Raw genomic sequence first — 22901 nt, forward strand, 5'->3', positions numbered from 1 at the left:
GGAGGGTGCCCTAGAACCCTCTTGGTTGTTCCAACCTCCCAATCCTCATCCTCTTCTGTAGAACCCCCAGGCCTCAGAGAGGGATCCCCTTCATAGGAGCTTCTGGATCACATGCTCACATGGGCACTTTCTTGCCCGCATTTCTGTCTCCCGTGCCGGCAGTATGTGGAATACCATGAGGGTGTGCCTGGGACAGAAGCAGTTACTAGAAAGAGAGAGCTTGACCGCTCCCAGGCAGCCACCTGCCGTTTCTCTCTTTGCAAGTGGACCCACGGCCACCGCATGAAACACTTCCCAGTACCAGGCTGCTGGCGGCTGCGTTTTGTGGTTTCTTTGTTAGTTGGGATTTATAGCTCAGATCTCATCATTCTGCCAAGTGCAATAAACATTTTGTTTTACTGGAATGTAACTTTTATTATTGTTATTATTTTTCTTCTCAATGCCTTAAAAGTGACCAGCTTGAGAGTGTGAAGTCAGAATCCCTAAATAGTCTGAATGCCAAGTCAGTGCGCTCTGTAGATCAGTTTAAGATTAGAAGACAGGCTCTCATTTATTACCACTTGTATTTATATAATGGAAGTTAGGTAATGTAAGCGCTCCCAAAGTCCAGCTCAGATGGATGATGATGGTGGTTTAAATGGTAAAACCTGTGACAAGTATCCAACAATGCCTTGCATTTGTACGGCCTTGAGCATGAATAATATATGTGTGATATGAATAAATATAAGGTCAGCGATTTTTATGACATACTAACTTCCTTTACCTAAGTTCCTGGGAAATATAGCCAAACAATTACAGAGAATGAAAACACTGGCAACTTACAAACACCTGCTTTGATTATTTGGTCTAATTAGGTTAAATTTAACCAATCCCATCTGAACAAATTGAAAACAATTCTTATCTGTTCCCTTGGTCATGTATTTTATCGGTGTTGGATGCAGATGTGTTTAATATGACACAGTTGGTGCTATTCTCTCAGCTCTGGGTGGGAGATAAAAGGGAATCGAGAACATATTTTTAGAGTCTTCTGGGGACTTTTTATTTCTGGGCCTGCAGCTATGAAATTTCAAGGAAAAAAAAACAGGCTTTGTTGTCAATAAATTAGTTGCTTTTCTCCAAAACACTGAGACTGTCATCTGAACAGTTGGCTTTTGCCAAAAGTATCTTTCCCAGGGAACAGCGAGCTCCTAAAATAAGCAGATGATTCTAGCTGCCTTTCGGAAGTCAGAATAATACAGGATGTGTTATTAGATTGCTAGGTTCATGTGGTGGTTACCTCTCGTTAATTCCAAGCCTGGTGCTGAGGACATAGGCCCACAGTTCTTAGAATTTTAGAGTTTAGAGACCATTTAATCAGTAGGTAGAATGGAAACGATAGCAATTAAGTGACTTGCCCAAAGTCACACAGCTGGTTGGTGAAACAGTCAAGCTTCCTTGGCTCCTGGTCCGCTGCCTATTTCTGTGACCAAAATTAAGAACCTCTAGTAGTGTGAGTTGGGCTGAGCGTCTGGATCTGTCATGGAACCATGTCATGAAACTGTCTTACCTACATTTCCACTTCAGGAGTACAGTACTGTTCATATGAGCAACCTCAGAACAGCTGTGATTTCGGTTTTTCCTCTGTGTTCTTGTCTTGCCCCACTCCAGCAGCCCTCATCACAGATAATCTGAAACTAGTTACCTATGTCAAGTAAATTAGTTAAGCAAGCTGTTTTTGAAAGCTTATTTTAGATATCTCAAATAAATGGAATCATACAACATGTGGCCTTTTGTGTCTGGCTTCTTTCACTTAACAGTGTTTTCAAGGTTCATCCATGTTGTATCATGAATCAACACTATTCTTTTTTATGGCAGAATAATATTCCACTGGATCAGTATACCACATTTTGCTTATTCATCAGTTGATGGTCATTTGGGTTGTTTCTACTTTTTGGCTGTTATGAATAATACTATTATAAGGATTCATGGACAAGTGTTTGTGGGGATGTATGTTTTGAGTTCCCTTGGGTATTGACCTAGAAGTAGAATTGTTGGGCATATGCCAACCCTAAGTTGAACTTTTTGAGGAATTGGCAAACTGTTTCCAAAGAGACTACATCATTTTACATTCCTGCCAGCAGTGTATGAGGGCTCCAGTTTCTCCGCATCCTTGACAGCACTTGTTATTGTCCGTCTTTTTTTATTATTGCCATCTTGGTAGGCATGAAGCAATATTGCATTGTGCTTTTTGATTTGCATTTCCCTTATGGCTAGTGATGTCAAACATCTGTTCTACCGCTAACTGGCCCTTTGTATACCATCTTTAGGGAATTGTCTGTTCAGATCCTTTGCCCATTTTTAAATTGGGTTATTTGTCTTTTTATTCTTGAGTTATAAGAGTTCTTTATATATTCTGGATATTAATCCCTTATCAGATATATATGATATACAACTATTTTCTCCCATTCTGTGGGTTGTCTTTTCACCTTCTTGATAACGTCCTTTGATGTACAGAAGTTTTTAGGTTTGATGACATCCAGTTTATCTATTTTTCTTTTGTTGCTTATGCTTTTGACATCAAATCTAAGAAACCATTGCCTAATCCAAGGTCATGAAGATTTGTACGCATGTTTTCTTTTAAAGACTTTTATAGTTTTACCTCTTCACATTTAGGTTTCTGATCCATTTTTTCTCAGATTTATTTATTTTAGAGACAGAGTGAGTGAGTGAGCGGTGGGGAGGGCCAGAGGGAGAGAGAGAGAGAGTCTCAAGCAGACTCCGTGTTGAGCACAGAGCCTGATGCGGGGCTTAATCTCACGACCTGGGCCAAAATCAAGTGTTGGACACTCAACTGACTCTACCACCCAGGTGCCCCAGTTTCTGATCCATTTTGAGTGAATTTTTGTAATTGGTGTGAGGTACAGAACCAACCTCATCCTTTTGCATGTGGCTATGCATTTATCCCAGCACTATTTGTTGAAAAGACTTACTATCCTTTCCTCATTGAATTGTCTTAGTACCCTGGTCAAATGTCAATTGACCATAAATATATGGATTTATTTCTGGACTCTCAATTCTATTCCATTGACCTATATGTCTGTCCTTATGCCAGAACCATACTGTCTTGACTCTCACTGCTTTCTAGTAACTTTTGAAATTAGGGTGTAAACCCTCCAACTTTGTTCTGTTTCGAGATTGTTTTGGCTGGGTCGCTTACATTGTCATACAAATCTTAGGAACAGTTTGTCAACTTCTGCAAAAAGGAAAGAAAAACCAGCTAGGATCTTGATAGGTATAGTGTTAAATCTGTAGGTCAATTTGAGGAGTATTGTCATTATAACAATATTATGTCTTCAGGAATTCAGATCAGAACACAGGATGTCCTTCCATTTATTTAGATCTTCTTTCAGTGATGTTTTGTAGTTTTCAGTGTATACACATCATGAACATCTTTTGTTAAATAATTTATTCCTATTTTATTCTTTCTGAAGCTGTTGTAAATGAAATTATTTTCTTAATTTCAATTTTGGATGGTTTGTTGCTACTGTATAGAAGTACAATTGATATTTGTATATTAATCTTCTATCCTACAACCTTACTGAAGTCATTTATTAGGGGTTTTTTGTGGATTCCTTGGGATTTTCTATAAACGAGATCATGTTATGTGCAACATAGTTTGTACTTCTTCCTTTCCAGTCTGGCTGCCTTTTATTTATTTTTCTAATTGTCTAATTACTCTAGCTAGAACCTCCTGTAGAATGTTAAATAAAAATGGCAAGAGCAGACATTCTTGTCTTTTTCTTGATCTTGGGGGGAGAGAGTTTTCCATCCTTCACAATCGAGCATGTTGTCAGCTGTGGGTTTTTCATAGATATACTTTATCAGGTCGAAGAAGTTCCCTTATTTCTAGTTTGTTGAGTGTTTTTACTGTGAAAGGGTGTTGGATTTTGTCATATTCTTTTTCTATATCTATTGAGATGATCATGTGATTTTTTTTACCTTTATTAATACGATGTGACCCATTAATTTTTATTGCTGAGTAGTGTTCCATTATATGCATGGTTTGTTTATATTAACTCATCAGTTGAAATACATTTGGGCATTTCTACTTCTTGGAGATTGTGAATAATATGGCTCTGAGCATTCATGTGGTCATGTTTTTATTTCCCTTAAGTAAAACTTAGTAAAGTGACCACTGGGTCATATGATAAGGATTACAAGAAACTGCCAAACTTATTTTCCAAAGGGGCTTACCACTTTGCATCCCCACCAGCTCTGTATGAGAGGTCTAGTTGTTCTATTATCCTCACCTAGACTTGTTATTGTCCCTCTAGTAGCTATTTGAGTGAGTGTAGGGTATCTCATTGTAATTTTAGTTTGCAATGACGAGTTATTTTGAACATCTGATATATTTTTGGTAAAGTGTCTATTCAAATCTCTGTCACATTTCTTTTTTAAATTGAGTTGTTGGGGCACCTGGGTGGCTCAGTCAGTTAAGCATCTGCCTTTGGCTCACGTCATGATCACAGGGTCCTGGGATCGAGCCCCATATCAGGCTCCCTGCTCAGCTGGAAGCCTGCTTCTCCCTCTCTCTCTCCCTCTGCCCCTCCCTGCCGCTCGCGTGCTCTCTCTGTCTCTCTCAAATAAATAAATAAAATCTTTAAAAAAAAATAGAGGTGTTTATTTTATTGTTGAGTCTTACTATTGAAAGTTCTTTATTCTGGATATAAGTCCTTTATACAAAGAAATACTTTGCAGATATTTTCTACCTATTGTTTATCTTTTCATTTTCTTAACAATGTCTTTTGAAGAGCAAACATTTTTAATTTTGATGAAGTCCAATTTCTTTGTTTTATGCTTTTTGTGCCCTAGTAAAGAAGCCTTTGCCTATCCCAGGGTCACAAAGATGTTCACTCATGTTTTCTTCTACAATTTTATATTTAAGGTTTTACGTTTATATCTTTGATTGACATCAAGCTAATTTTCATGTAATCTCCTAAGGTTGAAGTTCTCTTTTTAATTTTTTGCATACAAATAACCAATTATTCCAGCCCCAATATTTCTTCAAATACTTTTTTTTAAAGATTTTATTTATTTATTTAATTGACAGAGAGAGAGAGACAGCGAGAGAGGGAACACAAGCAGGGGGAGTGGGAGAGGGAGAAGCCGCTTCCCGCGGAGCAGGGAGCCCAATGCAGGGCCATGCAGGGCTCGATCCCAGGACCCTGGGATCATGACCCAAGCCGAAGGCAGCCACCCAACAAACTGAGCCACCCAGGCGCCCCTCAAATGCTTTTTCCAGCCCTTTCCCTTTTTCCTCTCTTTCTGGGAATTCCACTATATGTATATTAGGTCACTGGAAGTTGTCCCACACATCACTGATGTTCTGGGGGTTTTTTTCTGTGTTTCATTTTTGATAGCTTCTAATTTATGTCTCTGAATTCACTAATCTTTTGCAGTGTCCAATCTGCTAATCCCATCGTGTTTTTTTTATTTCAGGTGTTATCTTGTTCATCTCTGTAAAGTTTGTGTCCCTTTAGTATCTTTCATATTTCTCTTCATCATGTTCCATTTTCCTTTGGATTCTTGACCAAATGCCAGCATGCTTATCGTAGCCGTTATCATAGCCTTGTCTCTACTTCCATTATTATTGTAATTTGGGGGTCTTTTTATTAAAGGGTCATATTTCCCCCCCTTTTTTGCATGCTTATTATTAGGTGCCAGACATGTTGTTGAGCATTGGATTTATTTATTCCTTTAAAGTGTTGGACTTTTTCTCTCAAATAAACCAATAAAATCTTTAAAAAAAAAAATGAAATTTGAAAGTCACATTCCAAGATAGGAAAAATCCACCGCTGGAAGAAAAGCAGCTGTAGCAAAAACAAAGAAGTGAGGGGTCATCTCATCCAGAGCAGGAGACAAGAGCTCCTGCTGGTCCCACAGACAGGTACACTTACTTCCAGGCTCCCGAGCAGTGCTCACCCGGCAGAAGGTACTTAACTCCTCCCTCCACGTTGGGGCTGGATTTCACAAGAAATAGCATTCCCCGGACTCTGTGGGGTTGGCCAGCTGCAAACTGCACCTCACAACATCATTCCTACAGGTGTCAAGTGTGCAGTCCAGCAGTGCCAGAAACTTCTGCAGCCTTACAGTCAGTTTCTCCGGGAACTGTAACCTGCAGTGCAGGCAGGGGACAGAGGTGGGTGCTCCTCGCTTCTCCCTTATCACAGGAGACGTGACAGAGCTAAGCACCAGTTATTTAAAGGAACCCTCCCAGCCAGCTACCTCCTCTCAAGTTGGTTTCACTCTGTATCTCATCGCCTTAGGGCTTTTGGGGGGTGGGGTGGGGGGTGGAAGGCAAATCTAAACAGGGATGTCTACAGTGCGGTGCTAGGGAAATTCCTGATTTCCCAGTCTTGTCCCAAGTAGCCTCTCCCTGACAAAGAACCAGCAACAGTGTTTGCTTAGAAGTAATTTTCTGTTTGTGCCTTTGGGTTTTCATGTGTTTATCCACAAGCATTTCCTGACGTCCCCCCTGTGTTGGGCAGAAGCGGGATGGGATGGTGGGTGGAGTCCAGAAGTAAAAGTTGGTCCCACCCGGCGCCTGATGAGCTCATGTTCAGGCGGCCCAAATCCTTTCGGAGCTCCCAACCAGAGCAGGCTCCCAAGCCCAGGGATTATGTTATTTCTCGGGGTGACAAGATAGTTTTCAGATGGTCTTCTTCAGAAGCTCATCGTCCTTCCCCAGCAGCGGATAAGGAATTCTGTCCTTGAAAAACACATGCCTTTGAGAATATGCTGGGGGCAAGGGAAGGAGGGAATATTTTCAAAGGGATGTGTGTCGGGTCCACACCTGTGTCAGCAGGGCACAAAGGGGTTCAGAACCCTGGAAACGAGGCAGGAAATAAGCAGCCAGCACCAGTTCAGCGTGCTTCTCGAGACAGTCTCCAGATCCTTCCGCCCGGTCATCCTACATGTTTGTTGTTGGAGGGGCCCCTAGGGTCAGGATTACAGTGTATTGGGAGGGACCGAGGATTAAATAGAAGAATGGAATTTCCCTTCGATAAGGAGAAGCCAACATTTATTAAATCAGTTGACTTGTTGTTGTTGTTATTGTTGAAGTTCCTATGGTTTCCTTTGCTTCCCAAATATATTTTTTTAATGACAAATTGCGTAACAGGACATTAACATTCACAGAGCGAACAAATTATCATCCGTGATTATTTTTAGAACCAGTTTATCAACTGTTTGAGGTAAGAACTTTTGTTGGATCTGATTACAGATCTCTTGGACCAGAGCTACACTTCTTTGAAATAGAAAAAATTGGCCACCTTGCTCTGCATTAAAGGTGAAATCTGCTTTATATTTTCTCACCCCCTACTTCTTTAAGGAGGGTAGAGGTTCCGGAACTTTTCTTGACCTACTGGTGTCAGACAGTTCAGAGCCTTTTCAATATGTGAAAGAGAAATGCAGCCATTCATTCATTCATTCATTCACTCATTCAGTTGAGGCAGAGGGAGCATGTGCAAGGTCGGGCAGAATGGAGAAACTCAGGCTGATTCTCATGGCAAGTGAGCACGAGCGATCTCATTGCCATTTACACAGTAGTATCCCAGTTAAGTGACTTATTCCATAGCAGGGAAACTATTTTTTTCTGTTTGGCTGGCCTTTTCAATCCTGGGAAGGATCCTTCCCTCCTCATGGGTGCCCATTGCTACTTAGAAGTAGAACAACTTCATGGTGATGACTGGGGCTTTGGCTTCCCCTGTAGCCATCACTGCGGAGTAAAGGAAATGCTGTCTTTGGGCCCACACACTTACTCTCTCTTGCCCGTTTTACTTTGGCCAGTTCAGCACAAAATCAGGCTATCTAGATTCATGACTTGATGGTAAAGGCCAGGAGCTTTTGGCTGAACACTAGATGAAGGGGGTGACTTAATGATTAGGGGCCGTGGTGTACAGGAACAAACACCGCCAAACGCTAGAAGTCGCACACATTCCACACGGCAAGGTGTTTACACCACGAGGAGCACAGACGAGCTCAGAGGAGCTCGGGTGGTTTTTTAATGGAGTGCCTACATGGCAGCACACCTGCCGCAGACCTACTGAATCAGGACCTGCCCTTCTGGAAATACGCTCAGGGACGAGGGTGCCAGGTGAAACTAACCTCTTCTAATTGTTATTTTCCGATCTCTCTCTCTCTCTGCTGAGTACTTCGAGTTAAATTCACCTAAATTAAATGCTCTTATGGTGAAACACCACTGTATCCATAATTATGTGGCAATGATATCATCCCACGTTTTCTCCCAGAATGCCCTTATTAAGGCATTTAGATTAACATGCATCTTTTAAGATTATGTTGATTTTTTTTTTTTTTTTAAGAAGTTTTAACCAATCTATATGAGTAGCTCAGAAAATCAAAGATGAATGACCCACAGGCCTGCCTTTCGGGGCTATGTTCCTCCTCTGGGGAGAAGACAGACTTCCCTAAATAATAAAACAGGATTGTGACATAGGACGCTGTCCCTGCTCAAACTACGTGCTGCTTTTAAATCCTTTTTCAGCAGCTGGCTTGATGTTCACACCCTACCTTGGTTGGTTAGGGAGTGGCTGCTTTGAAATTCAGTTACTTTAGCAATCACCCTTCAGGTTGCAGACACAACACTGAAATCTGCAACTTGCCAAAGGACCAAGAACTGCTAAAATAACATATCTGAGATTACCAGAGGCACTCTGCTCGCTGCCCCGAGGGACTCGATGGAGTCCCTGCACTTCCTCCGTAGGAGACCTCTGTTCAGGGTAGTCATGCTGTCCAAACAGATCACACTCAGGAAACTGTTACCAGCTTCCCCAAAACTGTAGTTCCCTTCTGCCGGTCCCTGGCAACGCTTTCACAATCAGACTATAACCAAAGGACACTATGGCAGATTTTTCTTAACGCTGGATGTCTTTAAAGAACTACCCTTTTAGGATGACACTATGGATTTACTACCTTTTTTGGTGTTAAGATAGCTTTTCTTGCATGAAAATGGTAACTGATGGTGGGTTTTTAACATCTTTCCTTGACGAGATAAAAAGTTGGCAACGTGTACCAGTCTGTCACAATGCTTTTTTTAAAAAAAAGATTTTATTTATTTATTCATGAGAGACAGAGAGAGAGGGAGAATGGCAGAGGCAGAAGGAGAAGCAGACTTCCCGTGGAGCAGGGAGCCCGATGCGGGACTCGATCCCAGGACCCCAGGATCATGACCTGAGCCGAAGGCAGAGGCTTAACGACTGAGCCACCCAGGCGCCCTTTTCTTTCTTTTTTATTTATTTATTCATGAGAGAGAGAGAATTGTCACAATGCTTTTGACATTTTCTTGGTCCTTGGATTCCAGACTTGGGAATTATTTCTCCATTGAATGAGGACTTAACACAGCAGGAGGTATTGTCCTTCCGAGTGAATCCAGCCATTAAACCGTTCCTTTGAAGGCTAGAAACATGCTTGCTCTAAAGAAACAAAAAGTTAATTTCAAAAATGAAATCAAATTTAATATTTAAAATCAGTCATACATACTTGGGTGACTAAAATGACCACACTGATGAGAAAGTCCAAAGACTTGCCATACAAGGACGACTGGAAGAAACTCCCAATCAATAAGTTTGCAAAAATCGTCTAATTTCTGAAAAATAAGATGGGGCCATTAAAGGAGGGACTTGATTCTTTTCATTGGAACCCTTGGCTTTCTAAGAAAGATTGGAAAGAAGAAACCCAAAGCAACCAAAATGGAAATTGCAAATAGAAATGTTATCTTCCAAAGAAGAGAGGGGCTAAACCTCAGACTGGGGAATCCCATCGAAGAACTGAGTTTTTTGCGGGCTGTGGACAACAGTTACTGAGGGAAATGGAAAGAAACACCCCATGTTGATCTAGACTTTGGAAAATGCATTTGGTAGGTCAGGACACGAAACGGTGCTTGGCCAGGAAGAAGTCCTGGCTGTGAAACCACTTGGTGAACTCTGTCTACCAGCTGTGGGGTGCAGAGCTGGTAAAGCAGTGGCAGCCAAGCCTGGGAGAGTCACCCCAGAATCACCCAGTCCTTTATAACCACGCTCACCCCACACACGCAGTCAAGTGTCCCCTGCCATGGTGGTTCTTCTAGAGCTCTAGTCACTGCAGCTGCTTATGTGACAGTATTGTTAGCTCTAACTCCAGCCTCCGGTTCCAGCTCAAGAACTCCTCGCTGTAGGCACAGGGGGTGGTCTGAGGTCCCCACCTACATGGGAACGCCATGAGAACAGAGCCTGGTCTGTTTCACTGCAAAATCCTAGACCGAGAACAGAGCCTGCACCTAGTGAGCTGGCGTTGAGGCCTGCCTGCCTGCCTGCCAGGGGCCTTTATTCTAGTGCTTAGTCATTCTTCTGAATTCTTGGTGGTTTTCCCTCCCTTGATGTTTTTATTTGTAAGAGAAAAGGGGTGTAGGGGAGTTTTCTAGTCCTTCACTCTAGCAAACCACTGGGCTGGAATCAGCTGTGCTCTGCTTGGGACTGCAACTCCCTACCTCCCCACCCAGAAGCCCAACAGGCCCCTATGAACATGGTCGAGTCTTAGGAGCATGGTTCTCAGCTGGGGTACAGAGCAGAATTAGCCGTTGGCTTCTTAAGACTCCAGGTGTCTGTGCCCACCTCAAGCCAACGGACTCCGAGTATGCAAGCGTGGGATTCAGGTACGTGTGGTTTTAATAAGCTCTGGTTACGAAGCATCACTTGAGGGCAGTGGTTTTCAAGCACCTGGCCCAGCAGCAGCAGCAGCATCACCTGGGAGCCTATTAGAACTGCAAACTCAGCCTCCTCCGCAGACCTCCCGAATCAGACACTTGGAGGGTGAGGCCCGGGCAGTGGTCTATGGGTTAGCAAGCCCTCCAGGTGATTCTGAGGCTCACTCCAGTTCTCCAGTTGAAGAAACTCTGCTTTAGGTCATCTCTTTGGGTCTGAGTGCACAACAAAGTTTTTGTTTTTGTTTTTTGTTCGCTTGTTTGTTTGATTCCTAAGCAGCTAGGAGAAAGTGTCTAAATGAATGTCATTCGGTTATTTCCTAGCTTGTAGCCCTGACCTCACAGCTCCCCTGCTGACACATTAATTCAGCAAACCTAGTCACAGGTCACTCTTTGTCTTGCTCTCTCTTTTTTTTTTTTTTTTTAAGATTTTACTTATTTATTTATTTGAGCAAGAGAGAGCTCGAGCAGGGGAGAGAGACAGAAGCGGGGCTCGATCCCAGGACCCTGAGATCATGACCTGAGCTGAAGGCAGGCGCTTAACCCCCTGAGCCACCCAGGCACCCCACTCTTTGTCTCTTAATTTCCCCTAGAGCATTTGCCCTTTCCTCCCCCAGTCAGGCACCACTGGGCAGCCTGCAGGGCCCATCTTAAATTTTATTCCCTCCTGAAAGCTTTTATTTTGTCTTTTCCCATAGAAAATAAGTGCCCATCACATTTATTTTGGTCTTTCTTATGGCTCGTGTATTCTCTTTACCTCCCGTCCCAGGCAACCTTGGGCAAGTAACTTAACCTCTCTGTTTCCTCATCTGTAAAATGGAAATAATACTAGCACCTACTTCTTCAAATGAGTTAATACTTGTTGAGGTGCTTAGAATAGTACTCAAGTGTCAATTCTAAAAGTAATTATTCCTAGCATTGAACAATGGGTATATAACATTCTGTAGTGTATGGCACATAAATCTAGCTTTTCTCACTAAGAGAAGAGCGTGGTTATAAAGGACTGGGTGATTCTGGGGTGACTCTCCCAGGCTTGGCTGCCACTGCTTTACCAGCTCTGCACCCCACAGCTGGTAGACAGAGTTCACCAAGTGGTTTCACAGCCAGGACTTCTTCCTGGCCAAGCACCGTTTCGTGTCCTGACCTACCAAATGCATTTTCCAAAGTCTAGATCAACAATTTTAGGGCACTAAGCATTTTGTACTTTTTGTAGCTGTCTTTATCCTCCCAAAAAGCTTAGTTGTAAAGCTTTTGATAGCAAGTAATTTTTCTTTCCCAACTCTGAATCTCCTTCTCCCAAAGTACCTAATATATGCTCAGTGAATGCTTATGACATTGCACTGAACTCCACAGGCAGTGTAGGCTAAGAAGTCCCAAAGGAGCCCTTCCTAAGCCTGTCCCCCATCTTCCCTGTCTTTGGGCCAGTGCCTTCAGGCCCTGGGTTCTTGATGATTTCATCCTTCCTCAAGGCCCTAGAGGAAGAAAATGGGTCTGTGTGCCTGGCTCTTGAGTCCAATGAACAATGCACTCTGCCTGGAATATCTCTCGTTCAGATAACAGGTTCCTCTGAAAATTATCCAGAATGGCCTAGACAGTTCTTCCTGTTTTTAATTACGTTCTAAAGAGCAGAATCTGAGCCATGTTTCTGACTCCTTGCCAAACAAATGAAAATTTTAAGACAGTGTTGTCCTGAGGCAGCAGTAGGTGGGAAGGGTAGGGAAGTGGTACCTGGAGACCACATGGTGTGGTGGTGTCATTACTAAATTGTACTGGGATAGGTTTTTAGGCATTGAAAATAGAGATGGTGACACAGAGGTTGAGGATCCCAACTACCTGGGGCTTCCTTGCCGCTTTATAAAGATGGCTGCCCTCCTACTTGAACTTGGACTTCCGCAGACTCTGAGTTAAGAGCAGAAGTGTGTCTGCAACCATAGTTGGCAGATGGTGGATGGTGTCCTCCAGGGGGCCCAGTCATATTGGAGCTTGAGCCCCCACCTTGCCTCTTGGGGCAAACTTCTTTTTTAACAATTTGATGTGTAACGTGAACACTCTATGTTTTTAATTGCTGAATTATTGCAAGCCTATGAGATTTTGCAATTTCAAGTAAGTGTTTTTTTATTACCATAATCTTTTACACTTCTATTAGGTTTATGATAGTTTTCTAGAAGTCAGTAGTGTTCACCAAGTTAAGAGATACCTAAATTTCAGCCAGGCCTCTGATGAAGTCTATCCCGATGTTCTTGTAGATGAAATTCCGTGCACAGGATGGTCAAGTTAGGAGGATTTATAACTAGTAATGAATTGGTGAGAGTTTGGAGTAGGCGGGGGACGGGGCAGGGAGCCGCTTCTAACACTCACTGATGCCCTCTGCCCTCCACACTGGCCCAGTCCACAGTTTCAGTAAGTATCTGATTGCAGGCGTTTATGGCATGCTTATCACATTGAGGTTTACACAACTGTTGGATGATGAATGTGTTGTATGGAGCATCGGGGTTCTGGGAGGTACCGAAGAATCTTCCCCCAGGTAGTCACCCAGTAGTGCCCATTTTACTCCCTCACTGACTTCTCAAATCCATCTTCTCCTCCCTATCCCTTCCTTCCCTCATCATTTCTCTCCTAGACTACTGCCTGACCTTGTTGCTTGAAATAACCCCCCAGTGGCATTCCCTTGCCTCCAGAAGAATGTCCAGGCTCCTTTGCATGGCCTAGGAGGTTCTGAATGTCTTGTCCACAATACTTCTCTAGCCTTGTCTCTTGCTGTTCCCCGCCTTGAACTCCATGCTGTAGTGATATCAGACTGCCTGTCGTTCCCCACATGGTCCATTCTGATTCATGCCTTTGGACCTTTGCTCTGCCTTCAGTGGCTCCAATACATTCTCCCCTCCCTTCCCCTTGAAGACTCAGATTATCATTTACACCACTGTATTGGAATTACCTGGTCACTCATTTCTCACTCTCAAACTAGACTAGAAACTCCTTAAGGTGTTCTTATTTTATTTAGCACCCAGCACATAGTAAGCAGGCAATAAGTGTTTTTTTGATCAGAAGTGAGAATACAAAAAGATCTTGGCAATCTAAAAGGGAGACCATAAAACTTAACAGGGAGATAAAATTTAACGGTGGTTCTACTTGGGTTTAAAACAAACAAACAAAGAAAACAAGTCCCGATTAAGGACTGAGTACAAGATGGGAGAAAGATGACTCACCACGCTCAGTAGACCATGTAAAAAAAGAAAGGCTGTGGTTTCAGTTGACTTTAAGCTCCATGAGTCAACAGTGTGATGCAACTCCAGTAACCTAGTGTCAGAACAGGGAAAGTCATCGTCCTGTGGTCGTACCACACGGGACAGTCATGTTCCATTCTGTGACGCCAGACCTTAAGAGGGGTGAAGTATGTCCAAAGGAGGGCAGCTAGACTATTAAGAGAAGATGAACCCCACCATATGGGGAGTAGTTGAAGGAAGTAGGGGTGTTTCATCTGGAGAAGATGGGGGCTATCATGCCTGAAGGGTTCACTGAGAACCTCAAAATGCAGAATTAGGCCAGTGAGTAGAAAGTCTCAAGAGAACTTGGTGATACTTAGATCTCCTAACAATGGACTAGGCGGTCTGTCTTGTGAGCTCCGAGTCACTGTAGGGGTGGATCAGGAGCTTCTGAGGAAAGGTGCTATAGAGGGATCTGAGCCCCTAAAGGAAGTTTGGACTAGATGTCCTGCTCAACTCTGAGGCTTAGTAAGTCGGGAGGTCCCTGAGTTCATACCTATTAAGTGTTGGGGAGGGGTGCCAGGAGCACATCTTCTGATAGCAATGCCTTTTGTCCCTCTAGGGGAAACACTATGAATTACCTAAACAGAAATTGCTTCTGGGCAAATGTAATAAGTGACTAACCCACTGAGGTTCAGACTTCTGGTTCATGCCTTCAGACTTCTGAACCTAAGTGGGCTAGTCACTTATCACATCATTCGTGTGAAATCTATTCAAGAAAGGCATCTGGTAGTCCCACCCTGTGTACCCAGCGCCTTGCATTCTCCACTGAACTTTTGTGGAACTTTGAATAAAGTGATTACCTCTTTCCCTTCACTTTTTTGCTTTTTTAGCTGTGGAGCATCTTGGCTTCTGGGAGGACGTCAGAAGGATCATCTCGGGATCAGAGCTGATAACGGGATTCCCCTACACCTTCACGGTGCCAGGCCTGCCCCAGTACCTCCAGAGCCTCACCAAACTAGCCATCGCCACAGCCCAAGCTGGAGAGCAGGCAGGGAACATTCCTATCTTCTTCTCTCAGCTGTTGGAGTCTTCTTTCCCTGAAGTGCGCCTGCTGACATTAGACGCCCTGCTGGAAAGGTTCTCGACAGCAGCCTCTGGATTAGGAGAGAAGGGACTGCCACCCTTGCTGTGGAATATGGGAGGGACGTTCTTGATGTTGGCTATGAAGGAAAATCACCCAGAATGCTTCTGCAAGGTAAAGTTTCTGGTGTACTGACCGTTTTCCCTTCTGCTCCCCTCGCTCTTTGGCAAGCTCGCCGTAACAAGATCACGTAGGCAGGATTGGGTTGGGCTTCCCCAGGAGCAATAGGAAGGAGATGCCGCATCCAGTGGGCAAGGACTCTCTTTGTATACTGCTTGTCATGGCTTTGTGCATGGAAGGGAGCTAAAAAAAGTGATCACAATGGTAATGATGATGGCAATAAGCCAAGGTAGAGGTTAAGAGTAAGCCATCAGCACTCTAAGAAACGCAGCCTTGAAAATTGGCTGTAGAATGTGGTAGAGGGTAGTCTTTGTCAACATGGCTGTTTGGGGACAGATGGCCACCTAGAAAGCATCATCAAAAGGAAAGGGCACTGGCCTAGGAATCGGGGCATCTAGACTCTGATCCCAGGTCACTAAGGTCCCCTGGGTGTGTCACTGCTCCACCCTGTCTTGGTCTCCCAAAAATATTAAGGGGGAAATAAGAAGTCAGTGATGCTTTTTGAAAGGTAGACCCCTTTATTGGTACAAGTGATGATTATTTGGCTTCTGGACACTTTTTCCTGAGTATTTTTTTTCCCGTGGATCTGACACACACAGATACTGAAGATTCTCCATTGTATGGACCCCAGCGAGTGGCTTCCCCAGACGGAGCACTGTATTCACCTCACCCCAAAGGAGTTCCTGATCTGGACAATGGATATTGCTTCCAATGAAAGGTTTGCCCCCAGTGCTCCCCGTGCAATCCGGCATGATGTGGGGTCTGTCCCAGCAGTCAGTCACATAGTGAACTCGGGCACGGTCCTCGCCGAAGGGCTTAGGTCCTGTGTTTCCTTCTAAATCTCAGCCTAGGAGCATGTTCTAAGCTCAAGCCATAGAATGATGTCAGAGTTTTCACATTAATAACCAAAAGGTAATCACTTCTGGTGGCATTTGTGTGGCCCTGAGGTGAGCATGTCCACCATTCGCAATGGCATGGATTACAGACTATTGACAAAAACCCATCTGTATACAAAGTACATTTGGTTTTATTTCTTTGTGTTTTTGGCTTACTTTTTCTAGGTCTGAAATTCAAAGTGTAGCTCTGAGACTTGCCTCCAGAGTGATCACCCACCACCTGCAGACGTGTGAGGAGGTAAGGCTGACTGGGCCTGTGGCCTAGGGTCTGGGTCTTCATGCTCTTATTTACCAGGAAAGCGTCGGTGAAAGTGAACTGTCTCAGCAAAGCAGAATCACTGGGGCATGTATGTGTCGCCTCTACAAAAATGTTATTCATGTGGATGTTTCACTTTGGGTATAACTTCTGTAGAATTTTCTGAGCACCACCATCAGCATTTCTTTTCTCTTGTCCTGGGCATGCTTGATTTGAGTCCATAAGGGTAACACAACCTCCTCTTGTACAACACAAACACACAAACACACACACACACACACACACACCCAACCCTTTGTGGGTTTTTTTCCTATTTTTCTAGCTAGACTCTTTTTTCAAAGAGCGAGTGAGCAAGTCACTGGGATTGCACCCTGGCCAACTAAGTATGAAAATACATCCCTAAGGCTTAACTGTTCCCCCAGAACATGGCCCAGCTGGCTTTGTATGGAGGCCTGGATGTGCCCCCTCTGTCTCACATGTCCTTTGGGGGAAAGATGGAACCAAAGTAACCAAAACAGCTTCCTGGGAAGATGCCTTAAGACAAATACATGTATACTTAGGGGCATCAGAAAGCTGTCCCTATCAGAGTATTATTACAAGTAGAAGGCAGTCGATACTACAGTAATATTACCCAAAGCTCCTGGTTACACGTGACCACACTGTGATGGTGGCAGCGTAACATCGCGGGTTCCAGTTCCTTACGGTAAAGCAGCACAGCCAGAGGTGTGGGAGATTGGGAGATGAACAAGGATGGAAGGACAGTGTCATGAGCAAGGAGGAGCGTTAGATCGTGACATTAAATGCCCTGCTAGGGAGGAGGCCGGAGGAATCCAGAGGAGGAAGGGAGTGCGAGGCTGCTAAGGAGAAGACTTCACGAAGGAGGTGGTTGTGTCCAGAGAGCGGCGGCTAGGCAGAGGGGACAGAGGGTGAGAGCTAAGCAGATCCACGGTTGCTGTGGGGCATTCAGAGGCAGGCCAGGGGGCCAAAGTTGGCTGGTCACCAGGAGAGACAAAGAGCCAAAAAAAAGTCAGTAGTGTGTGTTGGGGGGTTGAAGGGGAGAGGTTTGTAGGAAGGGAGAGGATTTGCTGAAAAAAAAAACTACAGCCCAGCGGGAAAAAAAAGAAATTCTAAGAAAGCAGTCACAGGGCAGCCTGTCCCATCTGCCAAAAGACCTCGTTCTCATCCACAGACATTTTTAACCAGTATTCATGTGTGTCTTAGAGGCACTGCTTGGTACTTGAATGAAGCAGTATTTGGTAAAAATTGGGAGTTTTCCAGGGAGAGAAAAATTAACAAAACCATAGAGAAATGCATAAAAGAAGTTCCCAGGAAGACCTGGGTTTCTTTGTACATTGGGAGTCGGCCTCTTCCTCAAGGTCTAAGATGCTCATCTGTTTAGTTCCACAGAGGCCCATCGTTAGTAATTTTGAACAATTAAAGAGGCTTCTTTGATACGGGAAGTAAAGTACATTTGGAACAATAATCCCCTTTCTAGAATACATAGAAAATCAGGGTTTAAAAGACGGAAACAATCCAGATGTCCATCAACTGATGAATGGGTAAACAAAATGTGGTATGTCCACTCAAAAAAATACTATTCAGTCACAAAAAATAATGAAGTGCTGATACATCTATAACATGGATGAACCTTAAAAATATGCTAAATGAAAGAAGCCTGTCATGAAAGACCACGTATTGTATGGTTCAGTTTATATGGAATGTCCAGAATAGACAAATCCATAGAGACTGAAAGTAGATTAGTGGTTTAGGGCTGGGAGCTGACAGGATGACAGGATGGGGGTTGTTAACTAAGGATTTCTCTTTTTGGTGATGAAAATGTTCTAAAATTGACTGTGGTAATGGTTGTACAAACCTGTGAATATACTAAGAATTCAACTATATACTTTAAATGGGTGAATTGTATGGTATGTGAATCGTATCTCAATAAAAAAAAGCTGTTACTATAGAAAAATAGAGCTTTGTTGAAACCATAATGTTAGTTAGGATGCTGCTTTACATGTTATAGCAGAAACTCACAAATACAGTGGCTTAAACCAGATCACAGCAGTCAAAGCAGATATGGTGGCATGACAGTTTTGGGTCCCCAGACCCTTGGACCTTGTTCTGCTGTTTTCAACATGGCTTCCCTCTGATGGTCCCAAATGGTTGCTCCAGCTTCCATCATCTTGTCCTTGTTCAGCTAGCAGGAAAGAGAAACCTGGGAAGTAAAGGTCACGTCTGTTTCCTAAGGCATGACCTAAAAATCATATACCATTAGTCAGAACTTAATCATATATTACTCCCAAGTGAAAGGGGGTCTGGGAAATGTAGTCTTTATGCCCAGCCCAAAATTTGAGGTTCTGTTACTGAAGATAGAAGGAGCATCTGGCTATGGGAAAGCTATAGTCTTTCCCCAGAAGGCTTGTCTTTACTGAAACTGTCAAATATACCAATGTTCTGATACCCTGATTTGCATCAGAAAGACTCCAGGAACTTTCTTGCTAGTTCTAGTGACTCAGTATTACTGAAAGACAAGTCACATTTTCTTCCCTGAGCTTGTTTATTTCTCCCTAGTTGGGTTGGAAAAACAACTAGAAAACTTTTCTTCCCCTGCAGTAAGAGCTAATTTGCACATCCAGTGTGGGGTATGTGGCTCAGATCTAATTCCATGTCAGCCCCTACCTGCACGTGCGGACCTGCCATACGCTTTGTGCTTTCAGACCAGGGACTCGGTGGCCCCCACACTGAAGTCGTGGGTTCAGTTGGTCGCCTTCTCCTGTGGAGAACACCTTCCCACAGAGTCCAGGCTGGCTGCTGCTGAAGCCCTCACCAGCACCACACCGTTCTTGCTCACCAGCCTCCATCCCATTCTTGGTAAGTGCACCAGGCCGGGGCGTGGGGGGTCTGAGGTCCGAGGTCCATTGCACCAAACAGCTAAAAGCATGAATAGGTACTCCAGGATAAAAAAGGAGGGAAGATGAAAACCGACCGTGTGCACCATACCTTTGCATCTCTCAAATGTGTTCCCCCCACCCTCCGAATTCCTCCTTTTTCACCAACAACCTCTTAACTGGCCTCCTTTCTTTCCATCTTACCCCCAAAGCCATTCTCCTTATACTCCCAAAAGCTTGTGCAGTCTTTCTGAAATACAGAACTGATCATTTCACTCCACTGCTTAAAGCCTTTGAGTGGGTTCCGATTGCCTTCAGGATAAAATCTAAACACCCCTTCACGTGGCTCTGTGCCCTGGCCAGCCCTCCCTGCTCGTCGGCCACCACTCCCCAGCACAGGCTCTGTGCATCATCGGTAGGGAACTCATATCTTGGTATGACTAACGCCCTGGTGTCTCTGGTACCAGGTTGTCTGCGGGCAGATAAGGGAGAGGGTAGTCGAAGGAGAGTTCTTAGGACAGGGCAGGTCCCCCATTGAAAGGCTAGGGGTGATGAGTGCTGGTCTCCTGTGGGTCTCCTATTGTGACCCTGACCAAGCCTGGGCCTACCCCCTAGACAACACACTTCCTTTCTGTGAGGCCCTGCCCACCTGTCGCCTCCCTCATGAAGTCTGCCTCCAGCACACCGGTCCACCGTGATCTTTCCCTGCTGTGAGGCACAGCCAGCCATTTCCATCCCTGACTTCTCCTTGCCTTGTGTCCTTGACTTGATGTTCCTTCTGTTGCTCAGGGGCATGTACTGTCTTTTCCTGTCCCGTTGTCCCCAGCAGTGCCTAGCACAGGGACCACACAGAGCTCCTGCCCAGGGGCAATGTGGTCAGAGAGTGGGCCCCACATGGACGTGGCACAGGCTGTCCTCTGTGGTTCCCTCCCCTTTTCAGTGCTTACCCCACTGCAAAGTATAATCTTGATTGAAACTTTGCTTTCAGAATTTATAAGCTCAAGCAGTCACTCAAATCAACACTGGGCTTGTTTCCCCAAAGCATTCTTGATGCGTAAAGTTTCGTTCCTAAGAATCGTGAATCATTGTGGACAGCTGGGCCCAGGGCCTTAGTCAGCCGGGCCACACCTTCCAGGGGCCCTTGCGTAGGGCTGCTTGCCTCCAGAAGCCTTCCCCCCCAAAAAAGACAGATATTTCCAAACCTGCCCCCAACGGCCCTCTCTCTTCCACTGTTAATCTGACTGCCAAGTCTTCCTTTCTTGAAATACCCAGGAAGAAAGGCATGACTGTTGCTCATTTAAAGACTACTCTCTTCCACCGTGGATTTATTTATTTATTTTTAAAGATTTTATTTATTTATTTGAGAAAGAGCATGAGTAGGAAGGAGGGTCAGATGGAGAGGGAGAAGCAGACTCCCCACTGAGCAGGGAGCCCGATGCAGGACTCAGTCCCAGGACCCTGAGATCATGACCTGAGCCGAAGGCAGACGCTTAACCAACTGAGCCGCTGAGGCGCACCCCCCCACCACCACCATGGATTTAAAGCACTATTTGTACCTGCTTGTAAATTGAACCGTAGGTAATTTGAATTCCTTTTGGTCTTCTTAGGATTGCAGGATACACTTGCTCTCTGGAGATGTGTCCTCACCCTCCTGCAGAGTGAGGAGCAAGCCGTCCGAGATGCAGCCACGGGAACTGTAGTGACTGCCATGTCACAAGGAAGCACCTGCCAATCAACAGGTACCTCATTCTTACCCTTCGGCAGTGCCTTATTTCTCTTGGACAGAGTTGGCACGCTTTTTCTGTAAATAGCCAGAGAGTGAATATTTTAACCGTTCTTGGCCATTGGGTTTCTGTCTCCACTCTGCTGTTTTAGTGGGAAAGCAGCCCTAAACAGTAGGTAAACATGTGGGCATGACTGTGTTCCAATAAAGCTTTATGTACAAAAACAGGCAGCTGTCCAGATTTGATCTGCTAGCCATAGTCTGCTGACCCCTGATATCTAGGACATCATAGAGAAAAATCGTCTTCAAAGATAGAAATCTAATAAACAGTGCTGTTAGCTAGTTACATTGTCACCCTTTTTAAATAAGGCTAAGTCATGATTATCTGTGTGGTTATATAACCCGGGAATCATAGATCTATCATTTTGTACTTCTGTTAGTTTTCACATGTGATGGAAACAGATGAGTATGAGTCAAGTTAACTGGGAGTAGAAGCAAGGTCACACCTCTGGACAAGTGGCCAGCTGGGAGGATGTCTGCTCTGGTGGACTTGCATTCCCTGCACTTGGGTTGTCAGGAAGGATCTCTGGGTCTGCCATCCCAAGGAGAAGCAAGAACAGCGTTTGGAGGCAAGAGGTCACAGGCTGAGCAGAATGGACAGCAGAATGGGAGGGGGAGTGGCCATACAGGGTTTGTAACTGACTCAGGGCTCCTCGTCCCAGTGGCTGGGGATCCTGGAGGCTTCCCTTGGAATAAGAACTTCTGCATTCTAGAGTCCTCTGTTGTCATGGCATGTGTGGGAGAAGCTGGTTTTTGAATAATCTCTTGGTGATGCTGCTCCAGAGCAGGTTTGGTCGGGACCTGCTTTGCCTCTCAGTGGGAAGACATGCAGTTTGATTCTGGGAGTGATGTGCAAGAAGCCCTCTCCCCACCCGCTTCCCAGCCTGTCCAAGTTCCTGGATCTGTAATTCCGCCGTTAGTGATTCATTCCTTTTCCCAATTGCGTGTTTCCCTTAGAAGGACACACAGAGCACCCAGCAAGTGCTCAGGAAATATTTGGTGGAATACAATACTCACAAGATTTCTCTAGGACCCTCTCCACCAAAAATGGGAAAGGTTATGGCATACTGGAATTCATCAGTGGACTTATTCCCTCCTGATCTTCATAGTTGTTACCCGACTACTTCTATTTCTTTCAGAATTTCCCCAAGTTCACCTATAGTAAAAGTGTATTGCCATGATCTTCCTCCTTCTAGTTTAAATTTTTTCCTCAAGAAATACAAACCAATAATTAAATATCAAGTGCCTTTCACATGTAAATATCCATGTGTAAAAGCATCTTAGGGAAATAAATGTAAAAGGCTACCTATTTTTGTATTCCTCACCTTGGCCTATAAAAAGAGGATCTAAGGTGTGAAAAAAACAAGGATTCTATAACAGTGAAATGTAGTGTGTTACCCTGGACTAGATCCTGTGCTAGAGGGATGAAAAGCCGTACAGGAAATTTCTAGAACAACTGACAATACTGAAATATTGTCTGTAGATTAAAATCAATTTTAAATTTCCTGAATTTGATAACTGTACTGTGGTTTTGTAAGAGACTATTTTGTTCTTAGGAAATACACAACTGAAATATTAAGGGGTCAAAGAGGCACACCACCTGTTACATACCCTCAGATGGTTCAGGAACAATAATCATGTGTGCGTGTAAATAGTAAACACAGATATGGAGTTACTATACTTGCATCTTTTCTGTATATTTGAAATTATTTCAGAATAAAATGTTTTTTTAAAAAAATCCAGTTCCACAATTTGAAAACACCAACACAGCCTATATTGCTAGACCATCTGACTGGTTTCCCAACAATTCAGCCCTCTCTGTGACTCCTTTCCCCTAAGTTATTTGAAAATATCCTGCCCCCCCCCCTTTTTT

The 22901-nt window shown here is 44.1% G+C and overlaps 1 protein-coding gene across 6 annotated transcripts in view; it reads left to right on the forward strand.

Annotated features, from left to right (window-relative positions):
* THADA (THADA armadillo repeat containing) overlaps window positions 1-22901 on the forward strand; it is a 323874-nt gene that overhangs the window by 251626 nt on the left and 49347 nt on the right. For all 6 annotated transcript variants that reach the window (XM_035001673.1, XM_035001675.1, XM_035001677.1 and 3 more), the window contains 5 exons: window positions 14832-15196; window positions 15802-15920; window positions 16264-16336; window positions 19075-19228; window positions 20853-20984. In XM_035001673.1, the coding sequence (XP_034857564.1) occupies window positions 14832-15196; window positions 15802-15920; window positions 16264-16336; window positions 19075-19228; window positions 20853-20984 (843 nt within the window). The remainder of the gene's footprint in view (window positions 1-14831; window positions 15197-15801; window positions 15921-16263; window positions 16337-19074; window positions 19229-20852; window positions 20985-22901) is intronic.

The sequence above is a fragment of the Mirounga leonina genome, unplaced genomic scaffold (genome assembly GCF_011800145.1).
Source record: "Mirounga leonina isolate KUSES-001 unplaced genomic scaffold, KU_Mleo_1.0 Mir_125, whole genome shotgun sequence".
Classification (NCBI taxonomy): Eukaryota; Metazoa; Chordata; class Mammalia; order Carnivora; family Phocidae; genus Mirounga; species Mirounga leonina.